Source organism: Gymnoscopelus braueri (assembly GCF_963280865.1).
Source record: "Gymnoscopelus braueri genome assembly, chromosome: 3".
Taxonomy (NCBI): Eukaryota; Metazoa; Chordata; class Actinopteri; order Myctophiformes; family Myctophidae; genus Gymnoscopelus; species Gymnoscopelus braueri.
The window spans coordinates 17,688,278-17,710,870 of NC_137612.1; the positions used below are offsets into that span (position 1 = coordinate 17,688,278).

General features: G+C 39.6%; 1 protein-coding gene across 1 annotated transcript; it reads left to right on the top strand.

Annotated features, from left to right (window-relative positions):
* On the top strand, positions 1-16,600 carry gnl3l (G protein nucleolar 3 like). Its single transcript, XM_080424518.1, is given in 22 exon segments — positions 1-64; positions 174-226; positions 1,130-1,240; positions 1,360-1,476; positions 1,582-1,665; positions 2,000-2,135; positions 2,248-2,351; positions 2,459-2,603; positions 2,710-2,797; positions 2,881-3,103; positions 3,105-3,292; positions 3,397-3,533; positions 3,763-3,932; positions 4,046-4,230; positions 7,140-7,356; positions 7,773-7,997; positions 9,432-9,527; positions 10,402-10,504; positions 10,661-10,717; positions 11,025-11,100; positions 11,277-11,424; positions 12,473-16,600. Coding segments are annotated over 22 exon segments (3,138 nt in total). The 5' UTR covers positions 1-48; the 3' UTR covers positions 12,932-16,600.
* Positions 16,601-22,593: the final 5,993 nt, after the last annotated feature.

Consider the following 22,593-nt stretch of genomic DNA (forward strand, 5'->3'; position numbering starts at 1 on the left):
AGTGCACGCACATGTTAACACATTTGTCGCAGGCTTGCCGCACGTGAAATGACGTCCAAAACTAGTACGTAATCTTACTTTTACATTGAATAGAACATAAAAGCGTCCATGTATTAACTGACCATATCCGTTTAAAAGTGAATGTCGTTGTTTATCGTGTTTGTATTTCACAGAAAAACAACGGGCGAAAGCCGCGAAACGCCTTGGCTTCCGTGGAAAACCAAAGGTAAAATGCTTATGTAGCTTCATGTAGCTAACGTTAGCCAGGACCTGTAACAGAAGTAGCCACGCTACAGTACAGTCAGTCTTTTGCATATAGTACCGATCATGCTTTGCAGTTTCAAAAGATTTTGAACATCTTGTTAAACGGGACATTCTGCCTAATCTGTACTTTTACTTTTGTACTTTAAGTATATTTTGATACCAATACTTTTGTACTTTAAGGACATTCTGAATTCTGGACTTTTACTTGTAACAGAGTATTTTCTACATTGCGGTATTAATACTTTTACTTAAGTAAAACATTTGAGTACTTTTTCCACCACTGACTACAGTAGACACAAGTTAGCCCTGGTCCAGAGGGTCCTGGTACAGGTCCTGGTACAGGACAGGTCCCGGTGCAGTTGGAACCCTCGCAGGGCAGTGGAATTCCTTGTCTATGAGCAAAGCCGAGCGCCGGGCAGGGCGTTAGAGAGAACTCACTGACTAAATGCTCTGGACCAGGGCTAGACACAAGCATGCAAACATAGGAGGTAAAATTGGCTAAAGTTGACGCCGTGGTAGTGGGAATACATTATAAAATGTTGCTTTGAGCCCTACCATAAAGGTTCTTGGTAACCGATGGTTATTATGCACTGTGGGAGCTTCAAATGTGTCACTGCTCTCTGGGTCTGACTTGGTTCTGTGTGGGTATGCAGCATGCTATTATACAAATGGCTCACTGTCATTATGAATGTCATGAAAAAAACTTAACTGGATCAGCTGTACACGTTGAAAATAGCTCTGGTTGATTATCTTAATCATTATGCTTGGTTGGTGCTAGCCTTGGATCAAGACTATCATAGATGTATTTTTGCTTTACGCTCAACATGCTAGTTTTGAGACAGTTAGTTTGCCATTTCCCCTCTAGGGTCAAGATGGAGAAAAGAGTGATGCCTCTGGTCAGACAAATAAAGAAGAGCGGTCAACACCATGGCGTAACAAGGCCCACAGAACTCCAGAAGACATCAGGAGGCAACGGGTGATTTAATGACACTCATCATCTCTGTTTTAACTGTAAAATGATTTTTCATCGTTTTCTTTATTTGAACTGAATTTTGAATATATTATTTATTTTATTTTTTCATGGTTGGCTATCAGCTGGAGGCCCTCCAAGAAAAGCAGAAAATCTCAAGAGGACAACAGCTGATGAAAAGGAGAAACTTGTTAACCTTTCAAGATGATATTCTACAGCGCCAAAGGCAGTTTGAGCAGAGGGTAATTATTAACCCCTTAAATAATAAGGGAGACACAAGAAAGACACAATTAAAGCATACTTAATCAGTTTAATATGTATTGATAGCTTGTTCTCTATATTTGCAGGAGACAGAAATGCAGAATTTAGAGAAGCATGTCAATTTTGAAAGTGAAACTTCAAGAAAGGCTTATTACAGAGAATTCAAAAAGGTAGGTACAGCTATCTGTAGCTGTTACAGATAAATACAGCCTGGCATTGTTATTTGTTAAGAGGACCAACAAGTTCAACACTTTATATAGCGTCATCAGGCACAATACACAGTTGTCTAATCAATTCATACTTATTAATACGGTTAATATTCTTAACACTTGCCATTATAAGACCAGTGTTGATACATTCTGTAATAACAAGTGTAATCAAAACCTAGATGATTTAAAGTAAATCTGTCAATCTTGTTACAACTTTCTTGTATGGTTTCATTGACATCATTTGAGTGGAGATGAAGTGTAGTGACTATTCAAATTTACATTTTCTTTGTTTAAGGTGGTTGAGGCCTCAGATGTCATTTTGGAGGTTCTGGATGCACGTGACCCTCTTGGCTGCCGATGCCCTCAGGTGGAGCAGGCAGTCATCCAGAGTGGAACCAACAAGAAAATCGTTCTAGTGCTTAATAAAATTGGTAGGTTGAGGATTTTTGTGCATCTAAATTTGATTGCACCCCAAATTGTTAATTTTTTTCAACAATCCCAGTTACCATTATTTGAGCACATTTACTTTGTGTTTCTATATAGATCTGGTGTCAAAGGAAATTGTCGAGAAATGGATCAAGTATCTACGCAACGAGTTTCCCACTGTAGCGTTTAAAGCCTCCACTCAGATGCAAAATAAGAACTTGGTATGTAAATTGTCAATATTCCTTTTTTATTATTAAAGTTGTGGTGCAATATTCATATGCAAAATGTGCAATCCACAATTATTTTGTTTGGGTCCCTCCGTGAGCAGCAGCGAAGTAACGTATCTGTGACAAAAGCCACGTCAGAGCTCCTTGGTAGCAGTGCTTGCATTGGAGCAGATTGTTTGATGAAACTGCTGGGGAACTACTGTCGTAATGTGGACATAAAGACGGCCATCACTGTGGGTGTTGTAGGTGAGCAGCTGAGCGCCACATTTCTCATCATCTGTCATATTGTTGCACTACAAAGATCAAGGCATATACGCATGCTGTATAATGACCAACCATCAATGTTTTATAGGTTTTCCCAATGTGGGAAAGAGTAGTTTGATAAACAGTCTGAAACGGGCCCGGGCATGCAATGTTGGAGCCACTCCTGGGGTGACAAAGTAAGTATAAATTCTGCGATGTGTACTGCTAAAGCTCTGCGTGATGTCTCCTTGTACCACTACTATTGTCTGTTTGGTTCCAGGTGCCTTCAAGAGATTCATTTGGACAAACACATTAAACTTCTAGACTGCCCCGGCATTGTAATGGCAACTTCAACAACCGATGCAGCGATGATTCTTCGTAACTGTATAAAAATTGAACAGCTTGTCGATCCCCTCCCTCCAGTGGAGGCCATATTGCGACGCTGTAGTAAAGCACAGGTATATCTTTTTGTTTTTAAGTTAGGCCATTTGGTACCTGGCTTGATTATGTATTGTACATATTGTCACAAATGCAATGTTCCATCCAAAGATCATGGAGCATTACGGAGTTCCAAACTTCCAAACGGCTCCGGAGTTCTTGGCATTGCTTGCCCGACGACAAGGCAAGCTGAGAAAGGGAGGCCTACCTGATAGCGACAAAGCAGCAAAGAGTGTCTTAATGGACTGGACAGGGTTCGTAAATTGCTGCCATTTGTATGTAAAGCATTGAAATAACAAAATCTACTTTCTTCCGATACAGTCTAATGTTGGCATCTCATGTACATTATCTTGTGTAGGGGAAAGATCACCTACTTTACACATCCCCCAGAAACACACAGTCTCCCTACCCATATCAGTGCAGAGATTGTTACAGAGATGGGCAAAGCCTTTGACTGGGATGAACTGGAGAAGGGAAATCAGGAGGTATTAGCAGGTAGGTGAACAGATTATCCTGAAGGACTAGCAGTTAACTCTGATTAAAGTGACAGTTCATAAGACACAATCTAAGTTAAATTGCATCTGGGATCCAAATCTAAACTAAGTTGGTGGTTTTTCATTCAGTTAAAACATTGGAAGATAGAAAGGGAAATGTAAGGTCATTTTGCTTGATAAGTTTGACCCCAAACTCACTAGTAATTACTCTCATGAAATAACTCTTTCAGGGTCAGATTGTGTGGATGTCCAAATGGGATTCTGCATGGCAACGGCTGGAATGACTCAAGGTGGTCAGGCTGAACCAACTTGTGATTTGGAAATGAATGATTGCTATGTAGGAGAGCAAGAATTTAAAGATCATGAATCTGAATCTAAGGAAGACCAACAAGACCCAGAGGTATTGCACTCTTTGAAACTTAGGTGGTTAGCAAAAAGCTATAATTTTCTCTGTTTTGAAAAGTTCTATTCCATATATCTTCTTTGTTCTCTCTCTTTATTTTTACAAAATAGTTTGGACCTATGACGGTAGAGATAAAATCTCAGAAGTCAAGACGGAAAGTTGTTTCTGCAGATGATGCTGCAGAAGCCAAGGCTATGGATTTGAGGGACATCTTGAAGGTAGACCCTCTTCATCAGGGCCAGGCACTCCGAGCTGCCAACAAGAGGAGGAAAAAAAAACAGAAAAGATCAGGTTTGTTTTAAACATTTTAATTGACAGGTTATAGTTGTTGTTCCACCACGTAATTTATGTTAACAATTTGTTTTGTTTTACTCTTTGCAGATAAAATTGCAACCAACCTCTCAGATACCTTGACATCGGCAATGAACTTCACATTTTGAATGGTCTGCATTTCTAAATGCTTTGCATAGTGCCTTAAGTGCTTGTGGCATTACATTTACCCTTTCACACCGACTGTGGACTATACCAACCTTCTCATTTGGAGCAGTTGGGGAGCTGGGGATCGAACCAGGAACCTTCCGGTTCCCAGACGGCCACTCTACCTCCTGAGCCGTCATAACTGATGAAAATAAAAGATCATAAGACTTCTCCATTGATTGGATCTATTGTGTGTCTTCAGTAACATGTACTGCTTTGCAACAGAATTTTTAATTAAAAACAATAATTATACAATTTTAATGGCAAATTTGTTTTTTAAATACAAGTTCTCTGTAGCAGGTTCTGAATAGGGAAATAGGTTACAGGACACAAAACAGAAATTCCTATCTAAACTGGGCATGGTGGCGCAGCTCTGGAGCGCCATCCTGTGGCTGTCCACTTAACGGGCGCAGTGGACATATGGTTCATAATGAAATTATTTGCTGGTATGGAAGGGAAAGGATCAACTGATAGGGTTGGGTAAGCTTAGAATATTACAATTGAGGGTATGTAAAAAATATCTCATATTGGAGCAGATGATTTATTGCAACTATATTATATGGGGAGTTGCATGTTCGATATGACTATAATATCAGCTCAGAGAGAATACATGAAAATAAATAACTTTGTTTTGGCAGATTGCTTGCATGCTCATGAAAACATTTTGCTACATCTCATGCAGGTATGCTACAAAAGAGTGAAGTTGTAGCACCAACAACACATTAAAAATGGCAATTGAGTTACAGGCCTCATGATAGTAGATCAAAATGACTTGTGATAATTAGTTCCTCCATTTACACATAATGAACACTTGGAATGTAGGAGTTGGGGCATTCAATTTTGTTTGACTTGGTCCCACAGATAGCAGATCTACAGGCTCGTGCTTGTCGGCTATTTTCACAAATTTTGCCTCTTATATTATTTGACAATTTGGCTTTTTTTTGGCCAGTTTTTATGGTATAGTTTGTATATGACCTTTGATGCAATATTATTATATTATATGTGTTATTATATAATATATTATTTGTATTAAAAAGGTCTTAAAAGTCCTTAAATTGCCACTTCGTTGTAATCTGGGGACCCCCCCCCCCCCACACACACACACACACACACACACCAAACCCCCCAAAAAAAGAAATCATGTGCAGGTACTATTGATTATTTCAGAGTTTTATTTTGACGATCACGTAACCTTATTCCATGGCTATCAAACATTTCCGGGTGACGTGCGTCACGTCAAATGACCTCAGTGTGGAGGAGTAAACAACACTGAGCAACGCCGTGGTTTCAACACTTTATAGTGACATCGAATAACAAACTATGGCTAAAAAAGCGGAGGATTTGGGGGATTAGACTGTGGAAGAAGTGGTCAAGTTGCACAGATACACCACAGTACGTTACTCTTTTACTCTAAATAATTCCACAGTTACATACGGTAGCTAGTCTACGGTAACGTACGTTAGTTTCATTAAAGACACTTCCTATTTTCACTTTGCTTTAGCTTAGCTGACAACTACCGCTCGTTTCATCGATCTGGTTGAATGTAAGCTCGGTAAATGTGATCAACTCGTTTAGAAAGTGATTAATAAACGCGTATCGTGACACTTGCAAATGAATAAGCGACCTTTTAAAAAAGCTCTAGTCAAATCATAGACACCAACGTCAGCTTCAGCTTGTTATGCGCGTTAACAGTTAGGCCACGTTAACAGTAGACCTCAGCTAACATACATTACACCGTTACAACTAGCTAGCTATAGGTGCTCGTTGTGGATTAGCACCATATCGTTGACATGGGGGAGTTTATGGAAAAACATGGTGGCTTTGGTGCAGGTTTAGTGGCATTCCCCCCCTTTTGCCCCCCCCCCAACAACCAAATGTGAATAACATGTTGGAGCTTGTTCTTGGAACAGGAGAAGGTGGAATATGTTGTCTGATTGGTCTGTAATGACAGGTTCAGGACTAGTTTTCTGACTAGACTAGTTTTCATAGTGGACATTCTGACGTGTCATATAGACTGGGCAAAGGCAGCTGAAGGTAGTGACATTCTGTTTGTTTAATTGATTTGTAACTGTGATCACTCCTGTACTGTAACGTCATGGTCTGACACAAACTAATAGAAAAATACTAATTGTCATTGGCTTTAGCTGTGTTTACACTTCTATGGCATGTCAAAGACAAAGCATCTGCTTTGTAAAAGATCCATTGGGTTTAAGGTGTGGTGTGACTGTGAACTACAACCAGTAACCAGCCTGTTATTACAGGCAATATCTTTTCTTGTTTTCTTGTCGTTAATAATAATGTTGATTGACCCATTTCACAGCAGGTATTCTTACAATGCAACTGAAGGCAATGGCATTACTTGTGGGTGTGTTTCCTTTTTGTATTTCTGCTTACTGTACAGAAGCTGTCCATGCTAGTACACAGTAATAACTAAGAATCAACAGTGATTACCTTCAGCTGTGTTCACAAATATCTGCTGTGAAAAGGTTCTACTATATGAACTTAAATAACTTAGTTGAGTCAATTTGAGACAAGTAATCTTGTTTTTATTGGATAAGTCATCCCATGTGTAATCAGTTAAACCCTCTATACTTAGTTAGCTTGGCCAGGGTCAGCCCTGCATTTGGTCTGCTCTGTTTTCCTTCTACACCAAATCACTTAGCCGAAAATAGCCGATTTACAAGCTCAGCTTTTTTGTTTGCACTTGTCTTTCAGTTTCATCCCTAGATCTGGTTTCATACATACACTCGCCATGTCGTCACGTGTGCTGATGCGGCAGCAGTTGATGCGGGAGCAGGCCCAGGAGCAGGAGAGACGTGAGGCCCAGCATCAGGCCTCTGTCTCTCAGCTCAAGCCTTCTGACTCCACTCCAGCTATCTCTGTCACACTGCCTCCAAACGCTGCTCGTCTACCTCCAGCACAGGTGCCTGTGGCAGTGCTGAAAGTAAGACCTCTTTTTTTTTTTACATTTTGCTTTTATTTTACAGACTTACACTTGTTACACACTGTTTTTGTTTTTTTTATTATTAAACATTGACTTGACATTCAGTTGAAAACATTGACACACATGGCTAGCTTCATTAGTGTTATTAGAGCTTTGCATAATATTCTTTAATATGTTCAATGCTGATTATATGTGGTCAAGTTGGAACTCCCCCGATAGTAACCTACGACGGTGAGGTTGTGGTTAGCAACTATAGTGTTTTTGTTTCAGAATCGGCTACAGGCATTTAAGGTACTCCCTGTGCTTCGTGTCACACCAACAACACCAGTAGATGTGGTATAACAATATATCACAGTCCCTTGTGTATTATTTCAAATTTTTTGATTAGGCTGATTTTCTTTATTTTTTATTTTTAGGTGCAGAGCCACCTGGAGAACCCCACCAAGTACCACATCCAGCAGGCGCAGAAGCAGCAGCTGAAGCAGTATCTGTCGACCACTCTGGACAACAACATGGTCACTCAAACCCTGGTGGTTTCCCCCGTGCCACAGTCCAGTTCAGCCCCAGAGATGGGTCCTGCAGCTAACAGTGTTCCCAACAGTCCCATGGCTCTGCTCAACCTTGGATCCAACAAAGAGGAAGTATGGGATTTTATTTTATACCATTGGTTCGTTAATTTATCTTCAGTGTGGTGGGTTGCTTTAAAAATGTTCCACATCCCCTTTAGTCCTTGTCTTTTAGAGAAGTGAAATGTCTAACCTACTGTTCAGTTCTTGCTCTATTGCGTTGTATCGTCTCCGCCAGGCCGAAGGCGTGGCCGAGACTATGTTTTGCCGTCCGTCCGTCCGTCCGTGTGTGAGTGTGTCCATCCGTCCGTCTGTGGACAGCTAATCTCCGGCACCGTTGGCCCGATCGACGTGAAATTTTGCACGCACACTCCCTAGAGGGCAGGCCAAGGAAAAATCTCTGCCCTGCTTTTTTCACATCAGCCTTTTATAGCGCCACCAGGAGGCCCATTTTTGCAAAACACATTTTATGATATTACCCCTACAGATTTTGTCCAAACATCGCGCAAATTGGTACACATTATCTCTATAGTCATGTGATCAAGACGGATCTGTCCGATTTCTCATATTCCATTCTGATTGGATAAGATTGGCATCTAAAGTTTGCAGGAGTGGCTCGTTTTTTTTGCCGTGAAACCTTGCACACACATTCCCGCTAGGCCAAGTAAGAAATGCCACCCTTTTTACTCCTACAGATTTCGTCCGAACATCACGCAAATTGATACACATTATCTCTCTCGCGATCAAGACGGATCTGTCCAATTTTTCATATTCCATCCTGATTGGTATCTAAAGTTTGAGTGGTTTGCTTTGAACAAAATACCTCAAATCATGAACACAGCGTTCACATTGCTGTGAAAGGTAGAGGAATCGATGCCACCCATTTCACATTGGCCTATAGACCATATTCACACGGCGGCCATGTTTCTATGAAGTCAATGAAAGTAGCCCCCCCGGGTGGCGGCACTTTCAATGTTAAATTCCAATATGGCCGCCGTGTGAATATGGTCTATTATTGCGCCACCTGGAGGCCGAAACATTTTTTTTAAAATATAATTCGAACACATTTGTCCAAACATCACGCAAATCGGTACCGTACACATTCTAGTAGTCATGACTGAATTCCACATTGCTGCCCCTCAATAACCTACCTGACCTGGCGGAGACCTGCTCCGAGGAGCACTTTTTCTAGTTTGTTCTGTAATGATTTGCCGAAGGTCCCACTCTGACGATGCATGCCTTCTTCAGACATCTTACTCTTGTTGGCCTGATGTCACAATATGATGTTAAATACTGCACCAACAGCTTAATGATATCAGCACCTCACTTACACACTGTCCCATCCTTTATGATTAGCCCTAACTTAAACGGTTATATACTTTCCATTTTAGGCCATTTTCTGGAGAGAAAAAAAGTGTATATAGATTAAACACACAAATTAGCAATTTGCTTAAAATATTTAATTGAATGATAAAGAGTTGTATGTTTTTTGCTCTGCTTTCCCTCCAGATTGACGATGTAATCGACCACATCATTAGTCTAGAATCAAGCTTCAATGATGACATCATGTCATTAATTGATTCAGGTCTTCAATTGCCTAGCACGGTATGGACAACATGTATTTATTAATTAGACCATCATTACATATCTTAAGCTGCCTTCACAGGTTATGAGTTCCTTCTGTAAATGTAGATTGCTATAATGAATGGTGTTAGTGAATAGTGTAGTAGTATTATTGTATTATTGCATATAGGATAGTGTTCTTTGAGTGGAATGGCTCTGTTCCATGTGGAATTCTGAAATGAGTGTTCAGTGTTGTAGGAGTAAATATATACTTTTGGCACTCAGTTACTATTCGTCAGGGAAGTGTTTGCTGGGCGGGGTAGACTATCAGTGGAGGCATGTTGGTGAGATGCATCACAGTATGTTGTGCTCTTCAGAATTATCAATCGCTAGTTTTGTCAAAGGAAAGGGGCTTGTATACATTTTGACACAAAACGGAAAATGAGGATTATGGTTTTGTTGTTGGATGAAAGGAGAAAGAAGCAATGTAAGGTAAATATCTTGTGATTTGGACATCACCTCAGATTCATAGTTTGGTGTGTGAAATTTGTAGTGTAATTTCAAGTGTAATTTATAGTATTTTTTTAGCACTGTTCTGTGTGTGGTTTATATATGCAACAATATATTTTAAAATGCTTTCTTACTTGCATGTATCAACATAGGTTTTATGTTCAGTAACAGTTTGTAAAGCTTTTTGATTCATGTTGGCATGGGGCAGGCTAGTTAATGTTGAATATCACATGTTAATGTTATTGTAAGCCTTTGATCTGGTGCTGCAGAGATCTATCTTCTTAAACTATGATTCTGCATTAACCATAGAGGAATTGAGAAAACAGGTAACATCTTTCTCACTATCAGGACTTTTCTTTATTGCGATTGTTATTGCTTATAATACAACAATACGTGTTTCTTTTAGCTCCCTGGGAATCTCTTGGATGTCTACCATAGCCCTGGAATGGCAACACCTACTTTCACTGTCAGCAACTCGTGCCCTGCTGAGATTAAAAGGGAAATCACTGGTACAGTAAAAAATATATGCTTTGTATGTATACATGTTTTTCTCCCCCTCAAAAGTTTACTGGTGTTCGTCAGAAGAACATCGTTATTAGGTACAGTACTATTTGTGGATGCATGCTTTTGAGCAACCGACAACCTCATGAGAACATGTTTTTCAGATTGTGATGCCAAAGCTCTAGTGAAAGAAAGGCAGAAGAAGGACAACCATAACCTCAGTAAGTTACATTTTTGTTAAGAATAGATCTTACAAGGCATTTCCATTTTTGTTAAATGGCAGACAGTGGAGAGCAGCAAAGGTAATATGTATGTAACATATGTCACTGAGCCAGTTTCAAACTCAAACCACAGCAAAAACGCGACATGATACTTTGTCTGAAAGACAAAAGAGCGTTGTTGTATCATTTCCCTATTTTCTTTACCCCACTAGTGACTGTCTACTACTGACTACTTCTTAGAAGTGGAAGTAAAATTGTACTGTTCCTTCTTTCTCCCAACTGCCTGGTTACTCCTGCTTGTCTACAGTCGAGAGGAGGCGGAGATTCAACATCAATGACCGTATAAAGGAGCTGGGGGGTATGATACCTAAGTCTAGTGACCCGTGAGTAATGCCTTGCTCTTAGGATAACTTTGCATAGAAAATTATTTGAAATTAGAATGAGTAGCCAAACACTTTGAATAATCCTTGAACTGTAGGGTAGTAACTCACATATTGTTTGTTTTGTTGTTTTTACTTTTCCCTGCCACTGCTGCAACATTTGCCGGCACTCATTACAGGGAGGCGCGGTGGAATAAAGGCACCATTCTAAAAGCTTCAGTAGATTACATCAGGAAGTTACAGAAGGAGCAACAGAGAGCCAAGGAGGTGGAGATGCGTCAGAAAAAGCTGGAGCATGCAAACCAGAGTCTTATGCTACGTATCCAGGTGAGAAATCGACTGTCACTTTTATTCAAAATATATTTGAATAAAGCCCTTTGGGCGGCGGTCTACTCTGGTGCCACACAAGTCGGGAACAATGCAAGTCGGGACTACCTACACACCTGTTTGTGCAATACCTCCTCACCTGATGTTGTCGATGTAGATGCTGTCTGACATGCTTGAGTCTTCAGCCTATCTCGCATGTTCTCACACTTATACACTTACATTGGCGAAACGGTACAAACGTGACGCAAAGTCAGCCAATCAGTGAAGCCGGTGAGTCGGGTTAGCCAATCAGGGAAGCCGTGCCCACATAAGAAACAAGGCACAAACGTGACGTGACGCTTGGCCAAACAGTTAAGCCAACAGGTTGTGTTGGCCAATCAGGGAAGCTGGTGCCTACACCCCTCCCAAACACACAGAGATTCAGTGCATCCTCCGCAGACGAACAGACAGACAGACAGACAGATATTCATATCTTTTGGTTCTCCGTCACCGTTGGTCTGATCGCCTGCGCAGCACGCACCTATGGGTCATATGGGACACGTCAAGTTTGAGGTTGTTCGGTCGGATGGCGTCCAAGTTATGCCCGGGTCACACAGACAGACAATCGGTTAAGCCGATGGGTCGTGTTGGCCAATCAGGGACCCACACCCCTCCCAAACACACAGAGATTTGGTGCGTCCTCTGCAGACCCGCCGCGGACAGACAGATACAGATATTTGTGTTTTTTCGGTTGTCACACAGACAGACATCGGTTTTCGTGAATTAATAGATAGATAGATAGAACAGTTAATGCACAACATCTACTCAATTCAGGGAAATGGTTAAAGGCTCACTTTACCTCTTTTATCAGAATCCTATCATAAGCTTTCCCTGAGCTTTTGAGGGTGAGCTCTCAAGTCACAGAAAGCGTTGGAAGTTTTATATGACATTTTCACATGTCCTTCTCACAATAGGATTCTAGTAAAAAAAAATAGTGAAGTCACCATTTAACATGTCATTCATGTCAGGCCGTGAGATCTATAGCGCCCTTTGTTGGTGTTTTGCTCAGGAACTGGAGATGCAGGCACGGCTCCACGGCCTCTCAACCTCCACCATGTCTGGGCTGAGCTCGGATACCTCCCTGCTCCATCAGCTGCAGGCATCCCAGAGTGGCCAGACTCTTTTGCCCAGTGCGGGAGGAGCGTCCCAGAACCTCCTGAATCTGGGATCATCAGCCATGGGACAGGCCGTCCCCGCCTCCTTCCTCTCCCCGCCCTCCTCAGACTCCCCCGCTGGTGTCACCATCAGCAGTCCCCTGGATCTGGGTAGCCTGAGCTTTGCTGAGCTAGATGACCCCTCTGCCTCAGGACTCTACCCAGATGTGGGTTTGGGGGACATTCTCATGGACGACGGATGCACCCTGTCTCCGGAGGGGGTGGCAGAACAGGCTCTGTTTTCTCCTTTGTCACCCGGTGCCTCCAAAACGAGCAGTCGCAGGAGCAGCCTTGATATGGACGAAGACTTGTGACAAGGTCAAAGTAGTGTCCCCAGAAGGACAATGGATTTAGGGACAAGAATGTCAGGGAGCCTGCAGTTTGTCCTTGGATAAGATGAGTCGACTTGGTGAACTGTATCATTGAACTTGGAAAACAAGTAGCCAGCAGTAGGATCAAAACTTATATGAATCCTGGATCAGCAGGAAATACATTATCTTCTTAAGTTTTCTGCTCTACTTAGGCCTAAACATGTTCCTACTTGGATCTGCTCAGATGATTGTTTGGGCTCATAAATGCAATCTTGTGAAGATGGAATGTTCAGGAATGGGGGCATGGGCTTAGCAATAAGACATTAATTAATTCTCAAGTCCTTTTTTAGTTTTCCTTCAGATAATTAATAATAATTAAGAGAAATATAAAATAAAATACAAACGTAAGAGAAGTTTGCTTGGACATATTATATTGTAATTTTAGGGATGAAAGCCTTGAGGTTTCTTTTCATTAATATTGGCATGACAAATTAAGAGATTCCATATTTGTGTGTGTGTGTGTGTGTGTGTGTGTGTGTGTGTGTGTGTGTGTGTGTGTGTGTGTGTGTGTGTGTGTGTGTGTGTGTGTGTGTGTGTGTGTGTGTGTGTGTGTGTGTGTGTGTGTGTGTGTGTTTGTAATGCGTATGTATGTATATACAGTATATATGTGTATATATTATATACGTATATATACCCACACACTATACAGTGTATATATATACACACACACACACTCTCACTGTGTATATATACAGTATACGCTGTGTGTGTGTGTGTGTGTGTGTGTGTGTGTGTGTGCATATATATATATTATATATATATAGAGGTCAGAGGTTGCGCTAGGATTTTAAGGATTTTTATGTATCAATGACAAGCAGGTGCGTAAATGCAGCCTAACGCATAATATTTTGGATTGAACTATTTTAACATAAACAAGTAATATATTATTAATACACATATACACACACATGTGCAGGTTCATCTTGCACAGTTGGTGTTGGCTAGACTGTACTCTCGCATCTCATCGCAATCAATTGCGTTTGAACACATTTTCTAATCAAAGGGCACTGCAACAAAAATGGGCACTTCAGATTAATCCTTCATAACGTGGCTCAGCTGACCTGTTAAGGCAATAAATTATAGCCTACTCACAGGTTATACTGTAGCTAATAGGCAGTGGATGCCATCCGTGCGTCTGGTTGGTACAGCTTTGGGAAATGTATTTTCTGGTCAGGATACCAATTTTATCCAATCAGGATAGAGAACTCAGTCAGGATACAGATTAAACAAGTGAAATTGGAAGTGATGACACAAAGAAATGAGCAGACAGAGCTGGAACACTATAAAAATGTAGCTGATAAATGGGTACTCTCTCCTGATTGGCCGAAATGTTGTCACCTACCTCAAAAAATATTTTCTGTTTATTAAAGAACTTGAGAGACAGGGGGACCCCTGTGACTGAACAAACACTCTATAACAATGATCACTATCAGAATATAGTGCTTTCACCAAAAAAAAAATTGTTTTAACCAAAAAATATCACTTACCCTACCTTTAACAGGAAATGCAGTATGTGTAACTTAACAGCGTGTGTGTGTTTGTGGGGGAGAAAGAGAGTTTGCGAAGTTGAGGATTTGAAATGTGCCAGATTTGCGGTGATAATTATTATAATTAACTGCTGTGTCATTGTCAACCGGTCAGGATATCCGGAGAGATTTATATATTTCCGGTCTTTGTCATAAACATTCGGTCAGAACCGTCAATTACCGGACTAACGCGACCTCTGGTATGTATGTATATGTGTATATGTATATACTGTATGAATATGGCCTATATATTTCCCCCCCCTTTTTTTCTACTGACTGGAATCAGGGTTTAATGGCAGAAAGTGCATGCTCATTTTCATTGGGGTTTTCTGACTAAAGGTTAATTTATTCAGCAAAAGAGTGTCGTGCAAACTGTTGTATGTAATTTCTGTTGAGCAACATGTCGTGTGATAATTTTTCGCCAAAGCATAAATTGGCATTAATGTTACCAAAGGGATATCCATAAAGTGAATTGGCACATAACTTAATATTATATCAGAGAATATTTAACTTTGATTTACATTTACAACATTTATATTGCACCTTATTTTATGGTAGTCTATGCATTTTATGAAAGATGTCCATTGTATTACTGTTTCAGAGTCAAGACCTGACACCCATGTTGCTTGCATCATGTTTTAACAAACAAGAATAAATGAGAGAAATCTCACTTGCTGCTGCAGCTAGTTAGCCAAAGCAGGACAACCATTCAGAGTAGCCAGAAATATATTTCTGCATTTTATTTTTGATTACGATCAATTTAAGTGAATAGAACTGCTGGTAAGTATAACCTAAAAATGCAGATTATGCCATTTCATTATAGTACTGTAGAGCGTTTGATTTTTTTATACCAGAATACTAGATTGACAAGTACTTTCTCCTGACTAACATCTGTGTTTTAGTGAGTCAGTGTACAAAGTCTATCAATCTCATTGATAGGCAGGCTTTGTTTTTTTCTTTTTTGCATGTACTCACAGTAAAGCCTAATTTAGGCTTCAGCAAAACATGTTGTGCAACATCTCTTGACAGAAATAACCTATTTTCAACTGAAGAAAGAGTATTCTTTGTCCAGCAGCATTTTTGCTGAAGTGTGTATTGGACTTAATATGTATATGAATGGATTATTAATCATTGTATGAACTAGGGGGGCTTTGGCCATCTTTTCAAGCAACCACTATCCTCAAGTCTTTAATTTTAACTTCTGTTTGTTGTGTGACAGCCATTACCATTGGAACGGCATTGAATTTGTTGAACACAACAGTATGTACCTGGTTATGTTGAATGTGTTTTTGCAGAAAGTACCCACCTATTTGTGTAGTTTTGTTTTTAACATGGATGTGTTTGTGCACAGTTTTACTAATGAATTAGCTTTTTTTTAAACAAATCTTTTAAAAGTGACACTTGAATTTTATAGTATATTGTGAGCTGTGAAAATATGAAAACAAGTACATGAAAGCAGAATACAAATAATAACACTCTTACAGTGGATGGTTCTCTTGATTTTTGATTGTTAAGTTTTTCTTCCTTTGTTCTGTCATTGATTGGTTGCTTCATAGAGCCAGATTTATACTTCATCATATGACAGTGTTGCGGACCAAAAATAGCTTTAATATTTCTTTGTATGTTGTATGATGCTAACAATGCATCGACATACATTTGTTTGGTCCGCAACACCGTCGTACTCGTACTACAGAGCATAAGGCATTACAGAGAAGAAATGAGAACAATTTCTATATATCCACTCCACTCATCCTCCACTTATAGGCACTTTGAGGGGATTGCAGTTTCATCCCAGGAGATTTGATGATCAAAGTTATTCACTGCTCTCAATGAACTGTAAAATGGAGATGTGCTGCTAATTGTGTTGCACCTGGTCCCATAAGGTTTTCAGCAGCTCTTTAGTCGCTCTTAGTTGTGCTACCCAAAGTTTTCCATTACTTAACCCTACTGGCACATTTATATTGAGTGCTAAATGGACTGTTCATCATAGAAGTTCCTACACTTATTCAGGACAGGTATCATGTTTTTTTGTCTTACCAAAATGGCTTTTAGACATGTTTTGTGAAATAAAGGAGTGGCATCTTTTCTTGTGTAAATATGTTTATTTGCTAGTGGTTAGCGGAAGAGTATTTCAGATATTTCCATGGCCAGGTCCAGACACTCTGTAGCCTGTATGCATAACTCACAGATGGGATAGTCACATAAGCAGGTGCACACACCCAGACAGCCACAACAGTCGGCGTGGTAGGGCGTGCCCATTAAAGGCTCCAGCGTGGCACTCTCACATCCACACAGGGTCGTTAGACAGACATTACACCCTCTCACTGCGGCCAACATACAGTCCAGTGGCTGGCAGAACAGGCATGCCAAGAGGAAGGATGCACACGGATCTCATGGAAAGAAAGAAAGGTTGTGAACAGGAGAGGGGACAGACTAGGTGAGAAGAGAGCTTCAAATACAAGAAAGGACACAATAGAAGCAGAAGACAGTGAACAAATCTAACAGAAATGTATTGTTTGACCTCAAAATATATGTTTATTGTGTCATCCAGAGTTAACCACTGAACATAGCTGTCTACAAGCTCACACTGAGTCCCATACGACACATTATGAGCTTGTAGATATGCTATTGTGGGGATTTTTCTATTAACATTTTTGATAATATTTTTTTGGTGCCTATAATGACATGCCCAAAATAGGGACGGCACATTGAAAGTGGTTAAGTGTTCTTACCATCCACGTCTGATTGCTGGGTCTGGACTGTAGACGTGTTGATGCTGCGCTGGCTCCTGCTAATCGATGTTTCATAAACTGAGCAGTGGCCTTTGGAAGATGGCAGCAGTGAACATAGAGGATTGGGTTGGTCTTTCTCCACAGACAAAGATGGCAGCAGTGAACATAGAGGCTTTGGTTGGTATTTCTCAATCGCCACAGACCAAGATGTCAGCTGTGAACATCGAAGCTTGGGTTGGCCTTTTTCCACAGACCATGGCAGCTGTGAACATAGAGGATTGGGTTGGTCTTCCTCCCCAGACCAAGATGGCAGCAGTGAACATAGAGGCTTTGGTTGGTCTTTCTCAATCTCCACAGACCAAGATGGCAGCAGTGAACATAGAGGCTTGGGTTGGTCTTTCTCCACAGACCAAGGGCCGCAGATGATCAATGCTCTGTTGTCTCCACATGTTGTAATATTCTGCTGCATTTCAGAATCAGCTGGGACTGTTGAACCTACTGGTAAAGAGTATCATGGTGCACAGACAATAGGGGTTTAGTGCCTATTGGTGTGTGCAGCATATTTGTTCATATTGAGAGAATAAGTTGCATAGATATACCGTGACATGAGGTTTGGTGGAAGCTTTCATTTACAGAGATGTCAGTTAAAGACATTTTACTCTCATGAGGTGTCTCCTCTGACAAAAGTGTAAATTCAGTCATTGACTCTGTAAAAAGTAACAATCGGTGTCATCATGAGGTTAACATCGTTGAATGGCTACACACTAATATCCTCAGTATTAAGTCAACTAGAGTGTACAAATGTAACCAGAGTACCAGACTGACCCATGTGTACAACACACTATCCATTTGTAACACTGAGTTATAAGTGGATAGATTATCAGAATCAAGGAATTGACTGTGTTGCCATAGCATTATAATATTAAACACTTTACAGCATGGAACCTTTACATGTTTGGAGTCATTTATAAGCTATTTATTGTAAACATACCTGTTTGACTCATTGTGGAGTTATGCAGTGTATTTGGTGAGCTCAAATCTTCTGTACGTGAATCACACAATGTTGGTTTGTCCTCATTTTCCTCATCCATGAACACAATGTTGTCATCCATCTGTTCCATCATGGCATCCACTTAAATATATCACCACCTTGAATGTCTCGGAAAAACATGAAGGATAACCAATCAAGGGGGTGTCGAGGATAGGCCTACATTCTTTCAAAATGCAAGGTGTGATAAAAAAGAAAAGAAAAACACAGTCAAAACAATAGACTAGATTTTAACTCTGACTATTTTATTTTATTTATTTACTTTGTCAAAACAATACAAAAAACTTTACACAAAATATTAAAAGTAAAAGTGCCAGGAGGAGGCAAGAAGCCCAAAGGGCTTATACAAGGCCTCTTCCTATGTATAACACAATAAAAATATTAATAGAACATGATTTGCAAAAAACGAATTAGCCAACAATGTTGGCACACATGATTATATAGAATTAGAAATGACATGATTGCAGTATAAAAATATGAATCTACAAAATTGTTGAAATACATGATTATACCTGATTACCAATGACAAGATTACTGATAATAATTAGCCAACATAGTTGACTTAACAGGGTGTCAAATCCATAGCAAACAGGGAATAGACAGAAATAAGCCAAACAAAAACGTTATCAGGGAATGTGTGATAATGAATGTGACATTATGTGACCTGGTCAATCAGAACATCCTTCAATGTGTTATATAGCTAGTAACTATAATTGGTTATAGGGACATCAACCATACAAATTCCTAAAGGTATTTTCTCTCTTAATTCTTAATTCCCCACAACATAATGAACAGTCTGTAGATTGTAATACATTTGGTTTTACAGCTCTGTTTCAATTTACATTTCTAAAAGCCCAAATCACTGCATTTAGTAGGCTATTAAGCATATTATAAACCTCTGTTACCAGTCCTGCAGTGTCCCTCAGTGAGGCTTTATATTATCCTGTATTATTTTCTAATTTTCATCCCGTCACAAAGCTGCATCACACATACTGGTCTCCTGGAGCTATAACTGGAAGGACAAATTAACTCTCAAATTAATCTGTTTGTTCAACAGGGTTCATAGTTTGGGGTAGGCTATATAAACTATGCATTAGATTATGTGCAGAATTAATTAAGAGCACTGTGGTCTATGGTGAAATGCCCCATAATGCATATCAATCAATGAATTTAAAGCTACTAGTCTGAACAGGTACAGAAGTCCTGAGTTCAAAGCCATGCAGATGTTCTTTTTATATTTTATTACCCTATGGTAACTCTGTCATACAAATTGGTTAACTATTGTTTTATTGATTAAAATAGGTGCCAGATTCGGCAGATTGTAAGCTTTAAGCAAACCATTCTTCATCCACTAAGTCTAAGTGTAACTTAAATGTTTGTCATGCTGTATCGACCTAACCAGACCCACAATGAGATCTTTACTGTGAAGCCTGTCAGCAAAAAGTAATCCTATATTGGAAAATGCAGAGATGTTGATCTATTATTAATCACCTTTTGGAAAACAATTAGAATGTGGATAAAGACCCACAGACAGAAATGCTGATGTAAATTATTTGAGGATGGAGATGCAGAGATCCTGTACACTTCCTCTGATTGTGTCCTTGGCTGTGGGTGCTGAGCTACAGTCAATACTTAGGGAGGAAAAAACTCCAGATGAGTGGAAATAGTGCCACTGCCACTGCCACATGCTGATACTCTGGTGAAGACAATTATGCGGATACACGTAGCACAATAATTAATGTGAATCTGAGATAAAAGTTTTGCAGTTTTATTTTGGAGTGCCACCATTTTTTATTTTTTTTACATCTATATGTGATATATATTTAAGTTGCTGTTGTATTATGCAAGTAAGTATATGACCAGAAAATAGTAATGAACAACTAATACTGACGCTGATTAATATGTTTGAAGTGCATAAAGTAAAGTAAAATATATTCATAAAGGTATGTCATTCTAAAGCATAATGGTATTGCGGTATAGCTATACAGATTATCTCTTTAAAATAACCTCTCAACTGATTTGTTGAACCTCTTTGAGGTTTGCAGAAAAACAACTGAATTAAAAAAAACACAAGATCCCTTGAAATTCTTAAGATATATTCAAATCTATATATTTTTTGCATGATGTGACTATAAGAAGCATACATTCACATGTGTTCATAACTCCCCTTATGTTGTCCAATATATGCAAAAATTCTTAAACAAATTGTACTTACAATTCACAACTTTGTGTATTAAAGTCTTCCAATATTCATTCAATTCCAAATGTTATTAGCCAAAGAGTTCTCCTCCATTAATATATTTCCCACCTTGACATTTAGAAGCGATCGTCCTACTGCATCATAGTCTCTCCTTTGCTCCTTATGTCTCTCTCTTCCTCCTGGATTGTGAGTGTGTGCGTGTGTTAGTGTGTTAGTGTGTGTGTGTGTGTGTGTGTGTGTGTGTGTGTGTGTGTGTGTGTGTGTGTGTGTGTGTGTGTGTGTGTGTGTGTGTGTGTGTGTGTGTGTGTGTGTGTGCGTGTGTGCGTGCGTGCGTGCGTGCGTGCGTGCGTGCGTGCGTGCGTGTGTGTGTGTGTTTTGTGTGTGTGACTTATATTCATTATCATCATCCTCCTCATCACTTTATTCATTTAATTCCTCGGAAAAGACATTGAGGTACAGACATACCAAAAAAATGCAGACGCAATTAAAATCTAATAGCACGGTGTCCTGACCAGGGTCGTGGAGCATTCCTGTGTTAGTTGTTCTAAGTGAGCGGGAAGGGTTGTAGAGTTGGATTATTGGTTGCCTTGTAGGCCAACATCAGTGTTTTGTACATGCAACCGGAAGCTAATGAAGGGAGTGGAAAAGGGGGGAGTAAGCATGCTGGGAGATAACTGGGAGGCCACTACGTTATTAGACCCCATCTTGTTTATTTATAAAGTACATTATAACTGAGAATATATTATTTAGCTTGCTATCCTTTCCTGTGCTTATCTTTATGCAAATTGAATGGCTGCTTGGTGCAGTCACTAGCTTTGGCTCAAGTGTGGTCCACTGTGTGAAAGGTTGTCAATATAATGATAAAAAACAGACTCTAATGATGAGTGGAGATAATAGTCAAATGTGGCTTTTTTCACAGCAACAGTGCACTTATTCAAGGCTTAGCCAGGCCCACCTTGTTTCTGGAATAAAACAAGTTATAAAGTTCAACAGAGAACCGGGGAGTGGAGCAACATTTCATAAAAGGTGCTTGCTTATGTAAAACTTTAAAATATTGGTAATAAACTTAAAGTATGCTGGAACAGGGATGTTGACAGTGTCAGTGATTAAAGTTCATCAACATTTCTCAAGTTTCTTCTGGCCACTATAATGTGAACTAAACTAGTTCACCTGCTTTCTTATGCAAAAAATGGGACACTGGTCACTGGTCACTAACATCAAGACAAAACAAAACACCACACCACAGGCAAGATATTTTTGTTTGTTAGTATTAAGTAAATTAAACTTGACTTGGACGTATTGTTCAGGTTGGTGCGATGATGTGAAATAAGTTATAGTGCTAAAATAAAAATGTCATCTCATGAATGGTGCTATTAATTCACCCAATTTTTAAGGGCTGTGGTCTGTAGATCTAGTGATTATCATCAGAGATGTTGAACCTATATGGACAGCATCTCTTTGAGCTATGTTGATTGCTGTGTGAGCTTGTTTAGATGTATTAAATTCCTCCCTTTGTGTAAAAAAATGACATTTTGTTAGGGTGCCATTTTGAACCCTCTAAGAAATGTATACCATAAAATGTTGTGGTAAATATATATTTTAAAAATATTTCGTCCTGAATTTCGCATTCTACTATCATTTTGTGGGTTCTGTTTGTATCAATTAATTGTTATTATGTTGAGAAAATTTGCCCTGCATGACACCACATTCAAGGAAATTGAAATTGTCCAATTTATGGATGGGAACTTTGCAACACTGAAAAGATAATGCTACAGCATAAGACAGTTTTGGCTACATCATTTCTTAACACTGACTGTACCCTACTGTTTCCTAATTTTGGTTTTGAAAGAGTTTCAAATTCACTTTACATTGTTTACTTTATCAGTGGCACAAAAAACAAGCAAACTCGTTTTTCTGTCTATAACTCTAAACCAGTGGTTTCAACCCTTTTCATATCAAGGTCCATTATTTATTGGGCATTCAGCCACGGACCACCATTTGATGAGATTTAGCCTCTCAGACCCAAAACTTTGAATATTTTGTTATCGTTGGATAAGAATTGTGTCTGTATTGATGCTGGTACCATAGAAGAGATAACA